This window comes from Hydra viridissima, unplaced genomic scaffold, assembly GCF_058129835.1.
Source record: "Hydra viridissima isolate aposymbiotic clone 2 unplaced genomic scaffold, HvirCarnegie_v1 scaffold_2, whole genome shotgun sequence".
Lineage (NCBI taxonomy): Eukaryota > Metazoa > Cnidaria > Hydrozoa > Anthoathecata > Hydridae > Hydra > Hydra viridissima.
Window position 1 is genome coordinate 580,283 of NW_028324301.1, and position 18,855 is coordinate 599,137.

The 18,855-nt window shown below is 30.5% G+C and overlaps 1 protein-coding gene across 11 annotated transcripts; it reads left to right on the forward strand.

Annotated features, from left to right (window-relative positions):
- The first annotated feature begins 246 nt into the window (after window positions 1–246).
- LOC145189151 (serine/threonine-protein kinase DCLK1-like) lies at window positions 247–15,651 on the forward strand. Of its 11 annotated transcripts, XM_090077823.1 has the most exons (18): window positions 385–605; window positions 1,156–1,874; window positions 2,748–2,847; window positions 3,511–3,624; window positions 3,704–3,738; window positions 3,861–3,876; window positions 4,003–4,057; window positions 4,552–4,592; window positions 11,710–11,836; window positions 11,920–11,977; window positions 12,072–12,191; window positions 12,343–12,489; window positions 12,581–12,714; window positions 12,797–12,874; window positions 12,949–13,045; window positions 13,120–13,200; window positions 13,294–13,401; window positions 15,349–15,651. In XM_090077823.1, the coding sequence occupies exons 2-18, from the start codon at window positions 1,197–1,199 to the stop codon at window positions 15,571–15,573; spliced, it is 2,214 nt and encodes a 737-aa protein (XP_089933949.1). In that variant the 5' UTR covers window positions 385–605; window positions 1,156–1,196; the 3' UTR covers window positions 15,574–15,651. The 11 variants fall into 11 exon arrangements, with proteins under 11 accessions (XP_089933951.1, XP_089933949.1, XP_089933941.1 ...); XM_090077815.1 differs by lacking the exon at window positions 15,349–15,651 and having other exon boundaries at window positions 13,294–14,923; XM_090077826.1 differs by lacking the exons at window positions 11,710–11,836; window positions 11,920–11,977; window positions 12,072–12,191; ... (5 more) ...; window positions 13,294–13,401; window positions 15,349–15,651 and adding exons at window positions 9,416–9,442; window positions 9,566–9,859.
- Window positions 15,652–18,855: the final 3,204 nt, after the last annotated feature.

Below are 18,855 nucleotides of genomic sequence, written 5' to 3' on the forward strand. Positions count from 1 at the left end.
GTTATCGGTTTTCACGCAGGCTTTTTGTATAGATTATTGCACACACGGGGTTAAGAAAATAAAAAACGAGAAAAATTTAATCTTAACAAAGTGCATCAAAATTTTTTTCAGGTTCGTTTAACTTTGCGTCTCTAAATTTTCTATTTGGGTTTGATTCATTTTGATTAAAAATGTTAAACTTACACGCATGCGTAAAAAGCGTTAAAAAAAAAAAAAGATTTTAATTGTCTAAGTCGGAAACAACAAGGGAATCAACAAAATAGAAAACATAATCGCGGAGATGGCGTGCAGTGCGAATTTTTTTTGCAATGTCGCGATTGGTTTCGCATTGAGCATAATAAATGATTTGATCTGGAAGATCAGTCAACAGAGCACGCCGCTGCTGCACTTCTGTTGAAACACACCGATCTCCTGCCAAGTTTCTGAGCACAATTTTTCTAGCATTCTAGTTTGCTAAAGCAAAGCGTCTAAAGTACTAATTATTATGGTATTAAATATAAAAATTCGGTGCAAAATAAAAATTAGCGTCTGGAACCTGAAAAAGCAAGTTGGTATATGTCTACATACTGTTATAATGAAATGAGCTCGATATAATATTTGAATAGGTTTGTTAATTTTGTTAATCTTAAAATAATACTCATTTCGCTTTATTATTGTTCCGTATTAATCTATATGTACTTTTTTCTACCCAATATATTACTCATGTTTATATACGAAATTTGTGTCTATTGCTCTTTGCAACTTCTTTAATTTCCGATGTTTTAATATGGCATTATGTTTATATTATACTTAATAAAAAGCGAAAATTTTTTCAGTTATGAGCTCTACTTATGAATTGTATTTCTTGTATAAAAATTTTTAACAACAATGCGTCTCTATGGAGATAAAACAGTGTGTATTCATTATTAAGGATTAAATATAACTATTTTACCTTTTAAATTAAAGTATAAATTTTATTGTTTATTGTGCATATTTATATGCTGAAATAATTGTGTTCAATAAAGTTTTACTGTTGCTATTGTTTTTGTTTATATATATATATATATATATATATATATATATATATATATATATATATATATATATATATATATATATATATATATATATATATATATATATATATATGAACTTTAAAATTTTAAATATGTTTAGATCAAGTCCCAACATTTGTTTATAAATAAATTAATATACAAATGGATAGTGGACGTAGTAGTCCATTAGCTTTGTACAGGTCTAATTCCTTACGAGGAAGCTTAAACCGTACTTCATTGGTTAGAAGAAACCAAAGCATGAGTGCAAAACAAATTCGTTTTTTTCGTAATGGAGATCGCTATTTTAATGGTCTTAAATTAGCTGTTTCAAATGAGAAATACAAAGAATTTGATTCTTTACTAGCAGAATTATCTACAAAATTGGACCTGCCCACAGGTGCTGTAAGATATATATTTAATGCAGAAGATAGTAGTATTATTACAGACATATCTCAATTACAGTATGGTGTTCCATATGTTTGTTCATCCCATAATACATTTAGAGAAATTGAAGGTGGTTATGGAAAACAAATGCATAGTTGGTCAATAATTGCAAAATCACCAAAAATTGATACAAATTTTAACTGCTCTAAACCAAATATTTTAACTAATCATGATAATAATGGACAATTTAATCATCTCTCTGAGGGAGAATCTGGAAAAGAATTTATTAAACCAAAGTTAGTAACTGTGATTAGAAATGGGAAACCTCCACAGAAAAAAGTGACTTTATTATTGAATAGTAAAACAGCTATTTCATTAGATCAGGTACTAGATCAATTATCAGCTCGAGGCTGTCTTGGGAAGGTGGACAAACTCTTTACTGTTGATTGTCATGTGGTAAGTTTTAAATTTTCCTTCTTTAAACCATTTATTGTATTCTTTTTTGCACAATTTTTTTTTAATTTTAAATTCATTAGTTTACAGGTATGATTAGATTGTTTGAAATACTCATAGTAGACATATTGTTATCATTATTTTATTTTGTATTGAACATTTTAGAAAATTTAAGTTTTGTGAAGGAGGTATTTCATTGTTTTAAACTGAAGTTGAAGTTGAATTTAATTTATTGCTTGATTTTGCACTTGTTGAACATTTTGGGTTACTCACTCATCTGTGAAATCTTTCTCAAAATGTGTTTTGCCTAAATAAAATTTGTTTGCAACATTCTCAACTTGGTGCTCATTATTTTTAGCAAAAGTTCATGAAGTTTATTAGTATTATTGTTTAATGATGATCATTACTATTATCATATAAACATAATAGTTACTATTATGGCAGTGATGGTGATGATGATGGTGATGATGATGGTGATGACGATAATGATGATGACGATGATGATGATGATGATGATGATGATGATGATGATGATGATGATGATGATGATGATGATGATGATGATGATGATGATGATGATGATGATGATGATGATGATGATGATGATGATGATGATGACAATGATGATGACAATGATGATGACAATGATGATGACAATGATGATGATGATGATGATGATGATGATGATGATGATGATGATGATGATGATGATGATGATGATGATGATGATGATGACAATGATGATGACAATGATGATGATGATGATGATGATGATGATGATGATGATGATGATGATGATGATGATACTTGTAATGATGCGGATGATGGTACTGGTGCTATTGATGTTAATTATAAATGCTTACCTCTTTCTTTTAGGTTAAAAGCTTAAAAGATTTGTTTGATGATGATACTGTTTTTATTGCACTACAAGCAAATGAGAAGTTTCCAGAAGATGGAATTGAACTTGATCCTAATAGTGGGTTATGTATATAAAAAAAACAAATATATATTTTTTTATCCTTTAATAATATTCTTTAAGTTCAAAGCAACATTTTGTGTCTTCATCTCAAGTTATTTTCTCCTATTTTTAAAGTATATTTGTCTATTTCACATATATATAATCAACATAAGCAGTTTTTAAACAATACTATATAAAAAAACTGGAAGGTAGGTGTTTTTTTTTAATAGTTCTTGTTACTTCTTAATTACTTTGTGTAATTAGGGCTAGTTCTTTTTTTTTCAATTGAGTTGTTGTTGGGGTATTTAAGTATTGTATCAAGAATTGCTTATTGAGTATCGAAATGCTTTACAACATTTTTAAAGTATGGCTGCTAACAACATTTATGCTTTTATTTTGAAAAATGTTTTAAAAAAATTATTTTTAATATTACATTATTCTGTTATGCTCATTGGTTGAATTTTCTTTTTAAAAGCTTATTCAAGTTGAATACATAATTTGCTGAGTTTGCTTTTTATCATAAGCAACAAATCATAAGATGATTTTTCTAATGTAAAGCACTTATTATAAGTACAAGTTTAAAAAATTTATATGTTTGACATTTTTTTGTCGGTCATAAGACTTAAAGATAAGTTTAAAAAATTAAAGATACACTGTTAAATTTATGCTAATTTATTCTAGGTTACCGTATCACACCTTATAGAGAGCTTAAACGACCAAGCAGTATGACAGTAAAGAGGTCTAGTTCATTGCGAGTTCGTAAATATAAAGATGAAAATCAAAATATGTCATCAAGTAAGAATTGAGTTAGTGCACCATTTTGTTTGTACCAATCAAATCTTTCTAAAGTTAACAAGTTCTTTATTAATTTTAGTAATTGGTCATACCAGCAGCACACCTAGTAGTAAGGTAACTAGCTCATTATAATTATTGAAAAGACTGTTGTTTGTTGATTTATGGTCATAGAATTGAGATAAAGAAAAAGTGTTTTTGTCTTGTTTTGCTTGAAAGGATTATTTTGTTTATTTTAGCTCATGAACCTTAAAGGTAAGTCTTTGAATCAACTTAAATGTAATAACAAAGTATATATTTACTAAATGTTTGTATATTTTTAAGGTTTTAAATCATATTCAAAATTCATCTATTTTTAACTCAAGCTGTTTTTATTTTTAGTGCTTCGTCCGAAAAGTACTTCTATGAAACAAATTGAACAAAACAAAGAAGAACTGTAATTTAATTTCTTGTTATTATAATTTCTTTTTATAGAATTTTGTTTTCTCCTTGCTGTGCAAAATTTTTCTTCAGATTTTTTCTTCAGATTGTGAACAAAAAAGCTGTTTTGGTTTAGAAAATTTTGATAAGAGTTACAAATACTTTAGTTGTTTGTTAGCAATTCAAGTTTCAGTTTAAATAAAAATTTGCTTCAAGAAAATGCGTGATGTAAAGTAATTTAGTCTCTTTCTCGCTGACAACAAAAATATGAAAGAGATGTAAAGTGTTAGAAATAATAAGCTCTTTATATCAAAGTTCATTCTTTAAAAAAGTTTATTTTGAAAGTCACAATTGTAAAAAATAATGGGATGTAGAGTTTAGGTTCTGCTGCACCATTAAATCAATAATTCATGAAATATGGCAGACAGTGATTTTCTGAATATAATGTAAGTAAACACATTTTAAAACAATTAAGTTTTTTTTTTACTTGGTTCTTAATCTTTTTTTTAGATATCCAACATCAGTGTTTGAGAGTGAGTCATCAGAGTCAGGTAGATTATTTTGTCTCAAACTTTTTCCAATTATCTTTTGACTTCCTCAATTATTTTGTTTCTCTTTAAATGTTTTTTTTTTTTTTTTACCTTTGATGGAAAATTCTGTACTGAGATTGTTTTTAGGTTTTGTGTGTGTGTATGTTTATTTTTTTCCTTGATTTTTTTCCCCTTTGTTTTAGGTTTTTTAAAGTCTTTAATGATCTTTAAAACTTTTTAAAAATATGTTTAAAAATAAAAATAAAAAATAACTTTAAACTTCTAAACTTAAGACTACTTAAAATTATGACTCATTCACATTTCATCTGCACTGACATTTAATTTAGTCAGTTTAATTAAATTTTTGTAACATTTTAAAGACTGAACTATTTCAAAATGTTTGCAACAGCTGAATGACAACATATTTAACGAACAAAACAATTAATCTATCAATGACCGACAGAGAATTTCCTGACCAGACCAGAGAATTCAATGACCAATATTAAGATATAACAAACAGGTTAAATATTTCTCATGCTTTTTATCGTAGGCGAAGAAAGTCATCCTCTGACACCCTGAGATGTATCACTAAAAAGTTCGCTTTAAAACCAAAACTTAAACTTGATTAGCTAACCAGTTGACAGAAATTGTTAGCATAGTTGTCTCTGGCTAAAATGATGTCGGGGTGCAAACATTTTGAAGCTTACCTAGAACAATTAAATACATATACCTGCGTGATGCATGTTTATTCTCCTCTTTGTTCGTTACTTAACTGCATGCCAGTACTGGATTTTTTAAAACATTTTTATTTTCATTGTTTCGTCTTATAAAAGTTATTTTTAAAGCATTTACCCATTAATAGTAGTAGAAACCTGAAAAACGAAAGGCGAAAATTTCATTTTAGCCAGGGCCATAAAGGGAAGAAAATCAAAGCGTTGTGCCATGGATATTTATAATACTGTTTGGTTAAGTGATTTTGAATCATCAGTAAAATCGTTTGGAAGTCGGTCTGGTTTCTCTTCTTTAAACCAAAGTCAAATATCCTTTGGAGAAAACAGTGGTAAAATTATTCACTCAACTCCAAAGAATGATTTGTCGAAAGCATCAAAGTGTCTTAGTGAAGATGATAGTTGTCCCAACAGCAGAGCCTCATCAAAAATGAGATTGCACAGAACGCTTAGCTTACCAGAATCTGAGTTACCTCATATTAATGGAGAAGATTTACAAGAGCGATTCACAAGGCTACAACTTGAGCAAGAGAATCGTGAATTACGTTTGTTAACTAGACAATTGCAAGAAGCATTAGAAAAATTGGAAGCGAGGCTCATGATTGATATAAAATTACGAGAATCTGAAAAGAAACCTTGTCCGAAGTGTTGCTGTCCTAAGATAGATGTTTCATCAGAAACAAATGCCAAACCTTTCGACGTCAACTCTCCTGACAGTCTTGAGGAATCCAGTTGCAAAAACAAAGTTATTGACTTTAATAAAGAACTAACCAATCCAAAAGAGTTTCTCAAAGTAAAGGATAAAAATGAAAGCGGATATAGTACATTCATTAACGAAAGCTTTAGCGGAAGTGTTAATGATGATGATTCCTTGAAAACTAATAGTGAAGAAAGCTTTACGCGAAAGGGTTATCATTATATGGAGTACAGCGAAGATTGTACTTCTGAGGAAGAAAGGCACTTTTACCAATCACGTCTTGCTCGGAAGAGAAAGCAGCAGTATGATAACAATGTGTGTTGCATTACCCAATAGGTTTAAAGATGGCTTACGATTAGTTTTTAAACCTTACTAAAATAGATAACTTTAAAAACCTAAAATATATAAACGTAACGTTCATTAAACTTATAACAAAAATAGTTATTTAACATAAAATCAAATAAGATTTTTTAGCTTCTATTAAATTTAATAATGAGTTAATAATAATTTTAAAATAAATATCTGTGGCTTACATATTTATATATATTTATACATATATTATCGGTATGACACCTTGTAGTATATTACTAAATAATGAAATTGGTCATACAGCGTTTATGTCTGTGTGTGTAATATTTTTGATAAAATTGTAGTATTTTTTTTTTATAAGGTCTTTTAAAATATTGTGCTGTTTTTAAACTGCATCAAAAGGAGAGCACACAATATCAAAACTCGCTGAAGTGATTTTCAATTAAGTCATTTTTTCTTCCATTCAGATGTTTATTCAGTTCTTTATTTACTTTTTTTTTTTTCTTTAAGAATTTAATTTGCTATTTTAAATCTTTCGGTTTTTCATACTTAAATGTTCTTTAAAAAGTTGAAAAATCACGAACTATGATCTTGTGTAGAAAACGTTCAAAAATTTCTTTTGAATGATTTTATACAAAGTTTTGTAAACATTCAAATAATGCTGTGAATTATTTTGATAACTCTAGCGAACTTCAAACCAGTCAATTGCTTTAAAATATTTTTTTAAATATTTTTTTTAAAATGTTTTTTAAAATATAAAATCTTCTCCCTTTGCAGAAGAAAATATTTTTTGCATTTCTCGCTTTAATTATTATATGAAAATAATTATTAAATATGATTATTAAATATGAATTATTAATAATTATTAAATATGAAAATATAGTACTATCTTAAAGTTATATAGTATTATATTAATATATTATATTATTATATTATTATATTATTATTATATATATATACATATCATTATTTTATTGTTAGCAGTAAATTTCTTTTCTTTCTATTTTTCACGTTGTTAACAACAATCGATTTATTCAACAATCGATTTATTAATCTTAATCACAAAATGTTATAAATATTTATTATTCAGCGATTTGATTGTGAGGTTTGCAAGCTTGTGATATACTTTTATTTGAAAAAAAAACCTCAAAAAATAGAAAGCAGGGGAAGAGGAAAGAAAATTCCTCAAAATGTCGCAAAAGTTTTTACTTTATATCTAAAAATTTAAACTTCCTCAAGCACTATATTTCTTTGATTCTCAAGAGGCCATCGAATGAGAAGCAGTAGCTGTGTCTTTATAATCAGCGGGAGGTTGCACAGTGCAGTCTACTAAAACTTCTTAACGAACCAAGTTTTATTGCTCTCATTTGTCGTCAAAAGAATCCGGTTTTTTCCGGTTTTTTTAAACAGGCGGATTCACTGTAGTAAATTATTCAAAGGGGATGTTTGGTCGTGAGTTTTTGTTCCTTGCATTAAACTGTTACCATTATTTAATGGTGCTGTTTTTCAAAACCATACTCGACAAGCCATTTATACAAACAACTAATTCTTTAAAAAGTGTAGTGGTATGGTCTGCAATATTATGAAGAAATGAAAAACTTCTCTTTCTCAACAGGTTTTCAAATTAATTTTCGAAAAGCTTTTCATTTGGTCAGTCACACATATCTTCATTTTTGAACTACGTTTACTTTTCTTCGGATTTAACGCTATGACTTTGAGTACCTTGTTTCGTCGGATCCAACTACGTTCAAAGATTTTTTGGAATCAACGGAATGCGTTTGCAGCATTTGATTTGCTTCATAAGAAGCTTTGAAAGTTGATAGTCCTCGGTTTTTTTACCGAAAATCTTCGTGACAATTACATTTAAGATTTTTCTCCGTAGCTTTCCCCATTTCTGAAACTCACTTTTACTGTTTCCACGATGTATTACATTTTATAAAACCTAAAGTCTCATTCGTCAGATTTTTGTGTTTACATTCACACTTAAGCAATTTTGCGTTTTGTTTTGATTTACTACGAAAACACGTGCAGTTTTTGTACATAAAAATCGCATATTGCTTTTCATAAAGCTTTAGCGAGTGAAGAGAAAAGAAGCAGAAAAATGAAGTCTACTAAAGTGAAGTTCAGGTGAAAAAACAATTTTGTTATTTTGAAAGACAACACTGTTTGTTTTCTTTTGCTACCGTTTCGATCAACTTTAAAAACTTAGAAGATTTGCTTCTTTTTATACGAATAAAATAAAAGTGTTGCGTTCTAGAATTTATTATTTAGTCATGAGATGTTAGTGATGATCTAATTTTAGTTTTTACACTTCAGAAAAAAACTTGTTCTTAATTCCATACTCGTATTGAATCTATGTTGTAAAAGCATCGTTTGAAACGTTGTTCGGGTCCTGAACCTGGTTGTGCAATAAAGTTAATAATTCGGATTATAAGGAAAAACTCGATAACGTCATATAAAACGGAAATGAATACCAAAAAGCATTCGTAGACGAAATGATGTCTGTTATTTTTAATGAGTTTTTACCAGAATCGAAAAATAAGTTTATGAAAGAGAAATTTTACGAAAACATTTTCGGATGCCGGGGTTGGTGTAATAAAATAAATACGTGTGTATTTATGCGACTTTTCTCGTACTTCACGAAGAAAATCGATGTTAGTTGTTTAAAAATCAAAGGTGTGACATAATGAAGCGACTTTCTTTTATAAGCACGAAGATATGTAAGTATGTGAGATATTTAAAATATCCAAATATTTTTACGTTTTCACGAATGTCGTAGTGATACGAAGGCGTAAGTTTTATAACACCGACCCCAAGTTGCGAATTTTCATGACTAAAACTACGTTCACCGATGTATTTAACTCATAACGATTGTTACTTATTTGAAATGATGGCTAAAATTTGCGCTTACATATTTTGCTGATAAGACCGATAAATAATTTTGAAATCGGAAAATTGTCAAATTTTTTTTCTTTTTCTAAAATATATCGTTAGTAAGATTAAACTGCTGAGTCAGCATAAAAACAATTAATGCTAAAACTAATATAGTTTTAAATTTATCATAATACTTTAAAAAAAGAATTGTATTAATTAGGCATCGTTTTATTTAGGGAATGATCTAAGGGCGCTACCAAGTGGTAATAACCAGGATTCAGCTTTTATCGGAATCGTGTTTTCGGTTCAACTATGCTTGTCCTAATTTTATAAGTTGTTTCTCTACCCAATCTGATAATTTTTAGATTATTTCTATTAATTATTAGATATAACAGCTGAGCATTTTACAACAAATGAAGATCGTCCAACGTTAGTTAATAAATATTCTTTAGAGACACTACTTGGATGAAGCCCGGTTTCTCTGTTTTTTTTTTATTTTGTTTTTTTTAAAAAATCATTTACATTTTAAGAGGTCTATGACAACTGACAACTGCACAATGACTTTCCTAAAATAGCCGTCAGTAAAACGACAGCCTAAAAATGAACTGCTTTTAAAACTTTTACAAAATAATCGTTGATTGGATTAATACTTGTCTTGAAGGCGATTCATTTCTTGGCACCCATTTGTTGGCAGACAAATCGATTGACTTCTTTATATTTATATATAAATACCTATTTGTTTTTCTTTCTTTTTTTATCCACTTTATTTTTTAATTAATTGGTGTGGTCCAAAATATGGTAAATTTTGGAACCGTCTGTGTCGGCGTCTTTTCACACAAGATTTAATAGCTCTTCTTACTTTTTGTATAATACGTTTGTTTTGACAGTTTTGCCATCCATTTTCGGTCGCTTATTAAGATTTTTTTCCTCGCGCATAAAATTTTAATCCGCTTAATTTGTCTGCATGAAAGTATTTCATGTGGAATTTCAAAAATTCCACTGGACACAAAAATATGCATTTAAGACAAAAGTGAAATGACAGCTTTTAGGATAGCGAAACTATTGAGGATATCCGTGCTTCACAAAGTTTTCTATCGACTTCTGAAAAATGCTTTGCAAGAAAATGTCTTTGCAACGGAGCCTGAAAAAGTTGTAATGAAAAACATAAAATCAACGCTCGATGTTAAGATCACGCAAAGCAGGAAGAAAAACATAACATATAGAATTAGAAATTCTTAACGGCGTTCTAATTCAGTTCACCCTCAATATTTCTGTTGCTAACTTAAACTTTATTAAATTGTAATTCATTTAAAAGAAAATAGTAAAAAAAAACATAAAAAGCGCTGAACAACGTGTGAACGAATAAACGGCAAATGGCGTCAACACGTAAAAGAGCGCCACTTCGTTGATTCAGAACTTCCTTTCGAATATGTTTTTGGTATTGTTTTTTTGTTACACGTTTGAATAATTTATTTATATTATTTGTTTGATTCGTTGCTATTCTCCATCTTTCTTTAACGTGTTATGAAAACATTCTTATAAAAATTTCCTGTCCTGTAACTTTAGCGTTACAAAATAACGCGTTAACTTTATAGCGCGTTTAATCAGTTTATATTTTATAAATTTAACGCTTTATTTGTAGTATTAACTATGATTTTGTTGAGAATGATCAACTTTTAAAAGTTTAAACTTTTTTAAAGTTGTTTCCAAAATTTCGGTTTCTGAGTTTCTGTGAAATCTTGTTTTTCTATTCGACACGTCTCTTCCTCTTCATACTTTGATTTAGAAAACATTCCAGCGCGCAGATAAAAATTCTTTCGTTGTAATTTAATAAAATGACATAGCTTGGTTTTTAAGAGATTTAAAGAAATCAATACGGTATTTTTCATTATTATTTCGCTGCTAAAGTTTTTAGTAAAGAAAGAAAACAAGTTTACAAATCACGTTGAGTACGCCAAGCAAAAGTACTGCAGTTTTTAACAATTTTGAGTTTATCTTCGTTTTGCTGAATGAATTTTGTGCGGGCAGGTGCGAAGGATTTTTTTTTTTTATAAATAATTGACCATCTACAAAACTCGTGAAAAACATTCGGCCTGCGAAGTATCGTTTTTTTAGACAAATTTTTTTATTTCGCTTTTGGTTTGGATGCTTTTGAATTTTTTAAACTAATGCTGGAGAAACAGAGTCTACAGAGGTGGTTTACAGATTACTTAACATGGCTTCAATCAGTCCGGATCGTAATAAAGTTGGAGGAAATTTAAATGATGCAAAAGTTCTCATTAAAAGTAAAAAAATTCAAGCGTTTTTTTTTTTTTTTTCTTTTTTTTTTTAATCCTGTAATTAACGAAGATAATGCGATGATTCACTCTTTATTAATCGTTATAAAATGCGCGAGGATGACGGTTAGTATAAATGTTTACTCCGGCACGTAAAAAAGGTATTTTTTTTATAGGAGAAAGAAACGTTCTTATAATTTGTTGCGCCTTTTTTGCTTTATTTTTGTGAATATCTATGGAAGTTTGTAATTCAGACACCGAATATGAGCTGAACTCGATGTTCGGAATAAAACGAGACAAGCAATCTGTTCATTCCTCTTACAAGATCGGACGAATTATTGGCGATGGAAACTTCGCCATCGTCAGAGAATGCCGAAACAGGTGAGAAAATTAAACCTAAAAGAAATTTCATAAAAAAGGAGTTTGCGTAAAATAGTAACGTTCTTTGGGGTTATGATTTTTAGAAAAACACAGCGTTCATTTGCACTCAAAGTCATTAATAAGGGCAAAGTTAAAGGAAAGGTAGAAGTTTTAAAGATGAAAAATCTGATCAAATTCTGAAAACTGATCAAATTTTAATTTTCACTATTTTAACCGTCGTTTCGTTGTTTACTAGGAACACATGATCGAGAACGAAATACTCATACTTCGAAAGATTAGCCATCCTAACATAGTGAAGCTTTTTGACGAGTTCGAAACAGCAAAAGAAATTTTTCTTGTGATGGAACTTGTCACAGTTAGTCATTTGTCCTCTTTTAATTCAGATTTAAAACTCAAAAATTTTTGCTATTGTTTGATTATTTTTTTAAATTTATATGGTCGATGATTAATTGATCAATCCAAAACCATTAAGATGAAATGATCCCTTGAAATGATCTTTTTATCAGGGAGGAGACCTTTTCGATGCAATAGTCGCCAACACTCGTTTCTGTGAACCTGACTCAGCTTTAATGATTCGAGATCTAGCAGCTGCTGTCAAGTACTTGCACGAAAAGAGTATTATTCATAGGGATATTAAGCCTGAAAATTTACTGGTAAAATTTATTTACCGATCACAGTTCTCTTAATTATTGTCACTCAGCTCTTAAATGAATACTTGAGACTGTCGTGTTTTGGTATTGTTAGGTTGTACATCGATCTGATGGAAGAAAATCGATCAAACTAGCAGACTTTGGCCTTTCTGTGGAAGTTGACTCTCCAATGTATTTAGTGTGTGGTACACCAACATATGTGGCTCCAGAAATACTTGACGAATCAGGGTGCAAATTAAGCACATTAAAATTTCTAGCTTAACTCACATTTAACAATGCATAAAAGAGTAAAACTATTCTTTTTGCTTAGATACGGGTTAAAAGTCGATTGCTGGGCTATTGGGATTATTTTGTACATACTTTTGTGTGGTTTTCCACCGTTCAGAAGGTACATACACTTTTTGGGTGCTCTAAATTTGAGTTGCTTAACTTTGTTTTTAATTTGCTTCTCTTTATTTTTAGCCCAAATCACGATCAAGAGGAACTCTTTGAGAAAATTTTGAGTGGGGAATATGAGTATTTATCGCCTTTCTGGGACGATGTTAGTGATGGACCCAGGGTATGATTTGTGCTCATAATGTTTTTCTAATAATTGCAATCATGCATAAATAAAAAACGAACACCTTCGTTTAGGATTTGATCGATCGTTTATTGGTTGTGGACGCGAGTGAGCGCTTTGAATCTCATGAAATTTTGGAGCACTTTTGGATTAAGGTAGTTCTCTTCTGAGTATTCAAATTATTTTGAAATTAAGAACAAATTTTTTTTTTTTTTTTGGAAACGTATTTTTTTTAATTTTTTTTTAAGGAATGGACCAGGCCTTCTGAAAAGTTACAACGTGAACTGTCAGTTGCCGAAGAATCTAGTCAGTTCAATCGTAAAAGACTTCGTGGAATCGCGTTAGCAATTCAAGCGGTAATTTCTTTACTTCACCATGTAAGAAATAAACGCGCTTTGTGTGAATGTTTAAATAACCCTTCAACTGCTCAGGATACAGGGAAGGTTACCCATAAACCATTACAGTCTTTAAGTCGAATTCCCCTACCAAAACCTTCGTGTGGCTATCATATTGCTAACATCCGTAGAAGTTTAGCTGTTGCAAATAATTCTGATGTAAAGCAGGCTGTAGCACCTGATTGCTCTTTTAAAAAAGGCCATTTTAAAAGAGAAGAGGTGATTAGCACTTCTGGTCTTCGAAATCGCTCTGCTAAGTTACCAGTTAAGAAAACCATTGGTTCCACCGGGACAGCAAGCTCGAACTTGGAACCAAAACAATTACCAGGTAAAGTAGTAAAGCGCAGACCAGTTTCTTTGGTCAACATCAATCATGGGCCTGTTGATAATTCAAAAGTAGATTTAGTAACTTCTCTAGAAGGTAAAGATTTAGCTGAGAAGAGCAAGTTTGACTCGGCTCTTAAAATCGTTCAGAAAAGTAATCGAGCCCGTCCTATTAGCATGATTGTTTGTGCTAAAGACCTTGGTAAATTAACTACTGATATTGGCGATTTGCACATAATAGACAGTAGCTACAGCGATAACACGAAGCCGGCTACTACAAACCAAAAACCCGCCTCGCTTGAGAAAGCTATTCCTCGGAAGACTAATCAAAAACCTGCACAAAGACCTGCGAGTTTACTGATAAAAGAAATGAAAAGACCAACGGTTTTCGGAGCCGAATCGCCGTCCAGTAACGAGTCATCTGATTTGCGTTACAGTAATGTGCGCCGCTTATCTGTAAATGTTCCTCGGGCTAGCTTAACTAATAGACAAAGTTCTTTAATTGCGAAATCCACAACAAGTTCAGAGAATTGTAACACAAACAACGCCTCAAAAATTTCCCGTCTCAATTTAGCTTCTCCTAAAAATTCGTTCGCTACGAGCCACGTTCCACCTGTCACTGATCCAAACAAACGTTCGAGTTTTCCTTTGAGCAAAAAGCAATCGACATCTGAATATCATAAAAGCACTATATCACAAAATGTTTTAGAGAAGAATAAAGCAGATGATTCAGTGAAGTCAGGGATACAAATAACTACTCAGACCAACAAGATACAAAACATCAAATTTCCTGACGGGAAGACAGTCGATAAAGAAACTAAAACAACAACCACCGTCTCGATACCAGAGCGAAAAGTTTCACCTCACGGTCCATCTTTACTAAAAAAAGTGAAAAATCTTGCTCGAGAAATTGAAAACTTGTCGAATGACAATGCGTTAAATTTGTCTACAGAATCGATCGCTTCGAACTTTGACGATGATTACGTAGAATGCAAAATTCAAGAATATACAGACCGTTTCAGCGAAACTGAATACCTATCAGTTGCCAACGATAATGATGATACATAATAGAATAATTTTTTAATACTTTTTTTATCAGCTAAATAAAATGTAAATAGTTTATCACGAGAAATTATGTAATAAAAACGTCACTATATCATACTCATCGATCTTTTTCGACCAATTACGATTTGAAAGGATTGCTGACGTAACAGACCCGAACACATTTTATTTGAAGTTAAACTTAACTTAAACTTTTTTTAAAAAAAAAAAAAAAACTCGTGGTATATTGGGCTCTTGAAATCTCTTTCGTTATAGTGCCGCGTTTCAAATTATTCATGTCTTCATCTTCGGATTCCATAAAACGATGTCATGAATTCAGTGGAAGGATTATGTTTTAAAGCACTTTGAACTTTGAATTTTTTTTTTTTTTTTTTTTTTGAAATTCTTTACTAACAGAAACCTAACAAACCATTGACGTTTTAAAGATCAATATTTGTTGAATTGAATCATATGATAGGATTATCATCTTAATCTCATAGTCGTGAGATTGCAGCTAATAATTAAAATCTTTCGTTTACATAGAATTTGCAAAAGAACCAACCTTGCATTTCATCGACGCTATTTTCCTCGACCGAGAAACTATCGCTGTTTGGAACTGCAACAAATAGTGACGACAGCCGTTACAAAAATGAAAGAGTAAATGTATCAGAAGATATTGGTGTATTCTTCAGTGACGGCGAGGATGATTTTGAAAACTTTTTAAAAGATAGTCATAGTAATTATCGTAGCGCGCCTTCTTTTTCATAATTTTTTTCCTTCTCGTAAGGAACATTTTACTGCTGGGGGTAGCGTTAGTTCACTTACTAAAAATCACCTGTAAATTTTTCAACTAAAGGCTTTTTTAGATCACCTTGCGTTAAGCGCGTAAAGATTTTTAAAAAGCGCGATTTTATAAAGGGTTTGTAATAAATAGTTTATTAATTTATAACAAATGGCAGATCGCCATTATATTAATTTATACATATATATATACATATATATATATATATATATATATATATATATATATCTTTTTTTGGTATTCTAATAAATTTATAGATTTTTGACTGAAATTTAAATTTTGTAATTTTGCGCATATGCGAACTATACATATATATAGACACACACATACATTCACATTTTTTACTATAAGACCGAAGCCATTTTACTAACTTTAATGCTTGATGGTAGAGATAGAGGTTTCTCGTAAACTGATACCCGCTATCGTTGATTTTAAATTGGATAAAAATGCTGTTTGTAAAGTTCAACGGACCACATAGAAACAATTTTCTTATAAAAAGATTGTAAAAGGAGAAATATTCTCAGCAGAAATTTAATTAAAAAAATTTGTTGAACACGCGAATGATGTTTAAGCAAATAAAAGAGATTACATTTTTAAAGAGGCTTTAAGCTTGCGTTTGATTTTATAAGAAAAACGATTGGTTACTGTAAAATAAAGAACCTTGTTAAAGATATTCATTTGTCATACAATGAAGAGTTAGCGAATTTTAATTTTTGGTCGGCGAATCGTAAACGCCGGAAAAAACAGGATATTTGCACTGTGTTTTGTAGAATTCTATTTATATCGATTTAAACTCAATACTTTACGCAGTGGGACAAAATCGCTTTTTTGTGTTAAAAATTTCATATTGGCTTTTGTTTTCAAAATTGTTATAATTTAAGGATAAAAAAAGTAAAAAATATAAAACGCTTATTTACCATACTTAATGTTGAAACCTTAAAATCTATGTAAAAAATTAAGTCATAAAAAAAAAATTACATTAAAAAAATGAAAATTAGTTTGATTCTCGTTCAATTACTCCAGGATGAAACTTCTCTTGCATTAAAACAGTTTTTTTACAGAATGGAATAATTCGATCAGATGTACATTAACGCCTTTTCATAACCTCTCCGTTTGTCTTCATTCTTTTTTACGGCAACGATATTCCCTACAACATTTAAATTCTTTATTTCGAATACTTCTTTACAAAAGTATTGGAAAAACTTTTTATTATTTCTGGTCCATGATCTTCTTGATTGTTCATACTTTGGGACAACAAGTTCCATTTTTTGTTGGAATGTCTTTTGTATATTGGTTTTTGGTTGTTTAACAAGAGCTTTCTCTGGGTCCTCTCTTGCTTGACATTTTTCGGTTTGCAACTCGTATCAAAAATGAGTAAGAAAAAAATCCAAAAATCCAAGAATGAAGTGCAGATTGTCCATATTGCCCTTACAATAATTAAGGAAGTTTCATAAGTTTGTCAAGGGCGATCATGCTTTTTGATAAACATCATTGAGCATCATAATATTGACAACATTAAAGACTTCATCTTTCAAAGAGTCTTCTTCGATGAGCATTAAATTTGTTGATTCTTTTTCAAATTTAAATTTTAAAGCTCGGCACTATAAAGTAGATGAAGGTTTTGGGTTTCTCCAAATGACAGTTCGGATTTTTCCAGCATAAGTCGGGTGAAACTCAAACAAGGAACCCAAAATATGGCAAGATATGGAACATGGCAAGTTAGAAATAATAACATTTCTTTTTAAAATCATGCAGACTATCAACAAATATTTTGTGTTTGATTGTCTTCGTGATTTAAAAAGAGAATTTTTTTTTTCCTGATAAATCGACAAGTGAAAGAAAATTAAACGACTATGATTTTGTAGTATCCTAAATAGAATAAAGTTATAATCTTAAATGAAAATATTAAGGATGTGTAATAAAAATAGATATACTGAAAAGGTAACAATAGCATCAATTTTTACTTGGTGGTAAGACAGCAATTATCACCTAATTTAAAACGAAAAATTTTTTTTGCGTGTTTTTGACAAAAATAATTATTCTATATTTACATTTACACAATTTGGATAATAAGCTATATTATAAGTTTGTAGTTAAAAAGTTGATAGGAAATATTTGTAAGCTTTTTATTAAAGTTTATTTACACATTAACGACTATTAACCAAATATGATCAACTTTGAAACAAATTTGAATTATAACTTTATTTAAAAACTGGCAAAAGATTTACGCTACATTTACTTTGAAAAGTAGATCCACAAAAGGAAAAGTTTGGAGGAAAGTTTAGATGCCTAAGACTACAGGGCTGCATCTACTGACACATAAAAACTACAGGACCACTCTTACATTTAACTGCTTCAAAATCTGAACTAAAAAAACAACATTTATACAAGGCATAAATTATAAAACAAAGTTAATTTAAAACAAAAGCAGCGTTACATATTAGGTGTATAACTTTGCGTCCGCCGTTTTTCGATAGATGACATTGAGATATGCGGTGAATAGAACTGTCGGGTCTAAAGTGTCATTTGGCAACTTTACATATCTGTATAAAGCACCACTCCCAAACATAAGTGATTTTGTACTCGCTTCATATACTTTTAATTGCTTTAAAATGTCAATTTACGAGACAAATTCTCGTCATTTGCGGGAAGTTTTTCTTTACGCGTTCAATTCAAAGAAATCTACAGCTAAGACTAATTGAATGCTCTCGCATACTTATGGTGAGACAGCTATTAGTGAAAGATCATGTCGTGAAGGGTTTCAACGCTTCAAGAACGGTGATTTCAACGTCGAAAACCGGCATTGAGGTAGAAGGGAAAAAGTGTTTGAAGATGATGAGTTGACAACTTTACTCGACGAAGACTCGTACCAAACCCAAGAAGAGTTGGCGGAATCATTGCATGTGACCCAGTCAGCCATTTTCAAGCGCCTTAAAACCCTGGGAATGGTTCAGAAACAAGGAAATTGGGTGCCATAGGAGTTGAAGCCGAGGGATGTTGAATGACATTTGTTTGCTTGTAAACAGCTGCTTCAAAGGCAACGACGGAAGGGATTTCGAGGGAAACTATTAAAGACGAACAATATTGAACTCAATTGAGGCGTTTGAGAGACGGACGCTGAAGGAAAAACCACAATACGAGGAAAGGCACAAAAAAGTGATTTTGCTGCATGATTTTGCTCGCCCTCATGTGACGCTACCGGTAAAAACGTACTTGGAAACGCTAAAATAGGAAGTTCCACCACAACC

Excerpts from the sequence above, each read along its gene's own strand:
- LOC145189151 (XM_090077815.1), top strand. The coding sequence starts at position 1,197 with ATGGATAGTGGACGTAGTAGTCCATTAGCTTTGTACAGGTCTAATTCC. Across the intron at positions 1,875-2,747 it reads TTACTGTTGATTGTCATGTG|GTTAAAAGCTTAAAAGATTT; the intron begins GTAAGTTTTAAA and ends TCTTTCTTTTAG. Across the intron at positions 12,490-12,580 it reads TTAAGCCTGAAAATTTACTG|GTTGTACATCGATCTGATGG; the intron begins GTAAAATTTATT and ends TGGTATTGTTAG.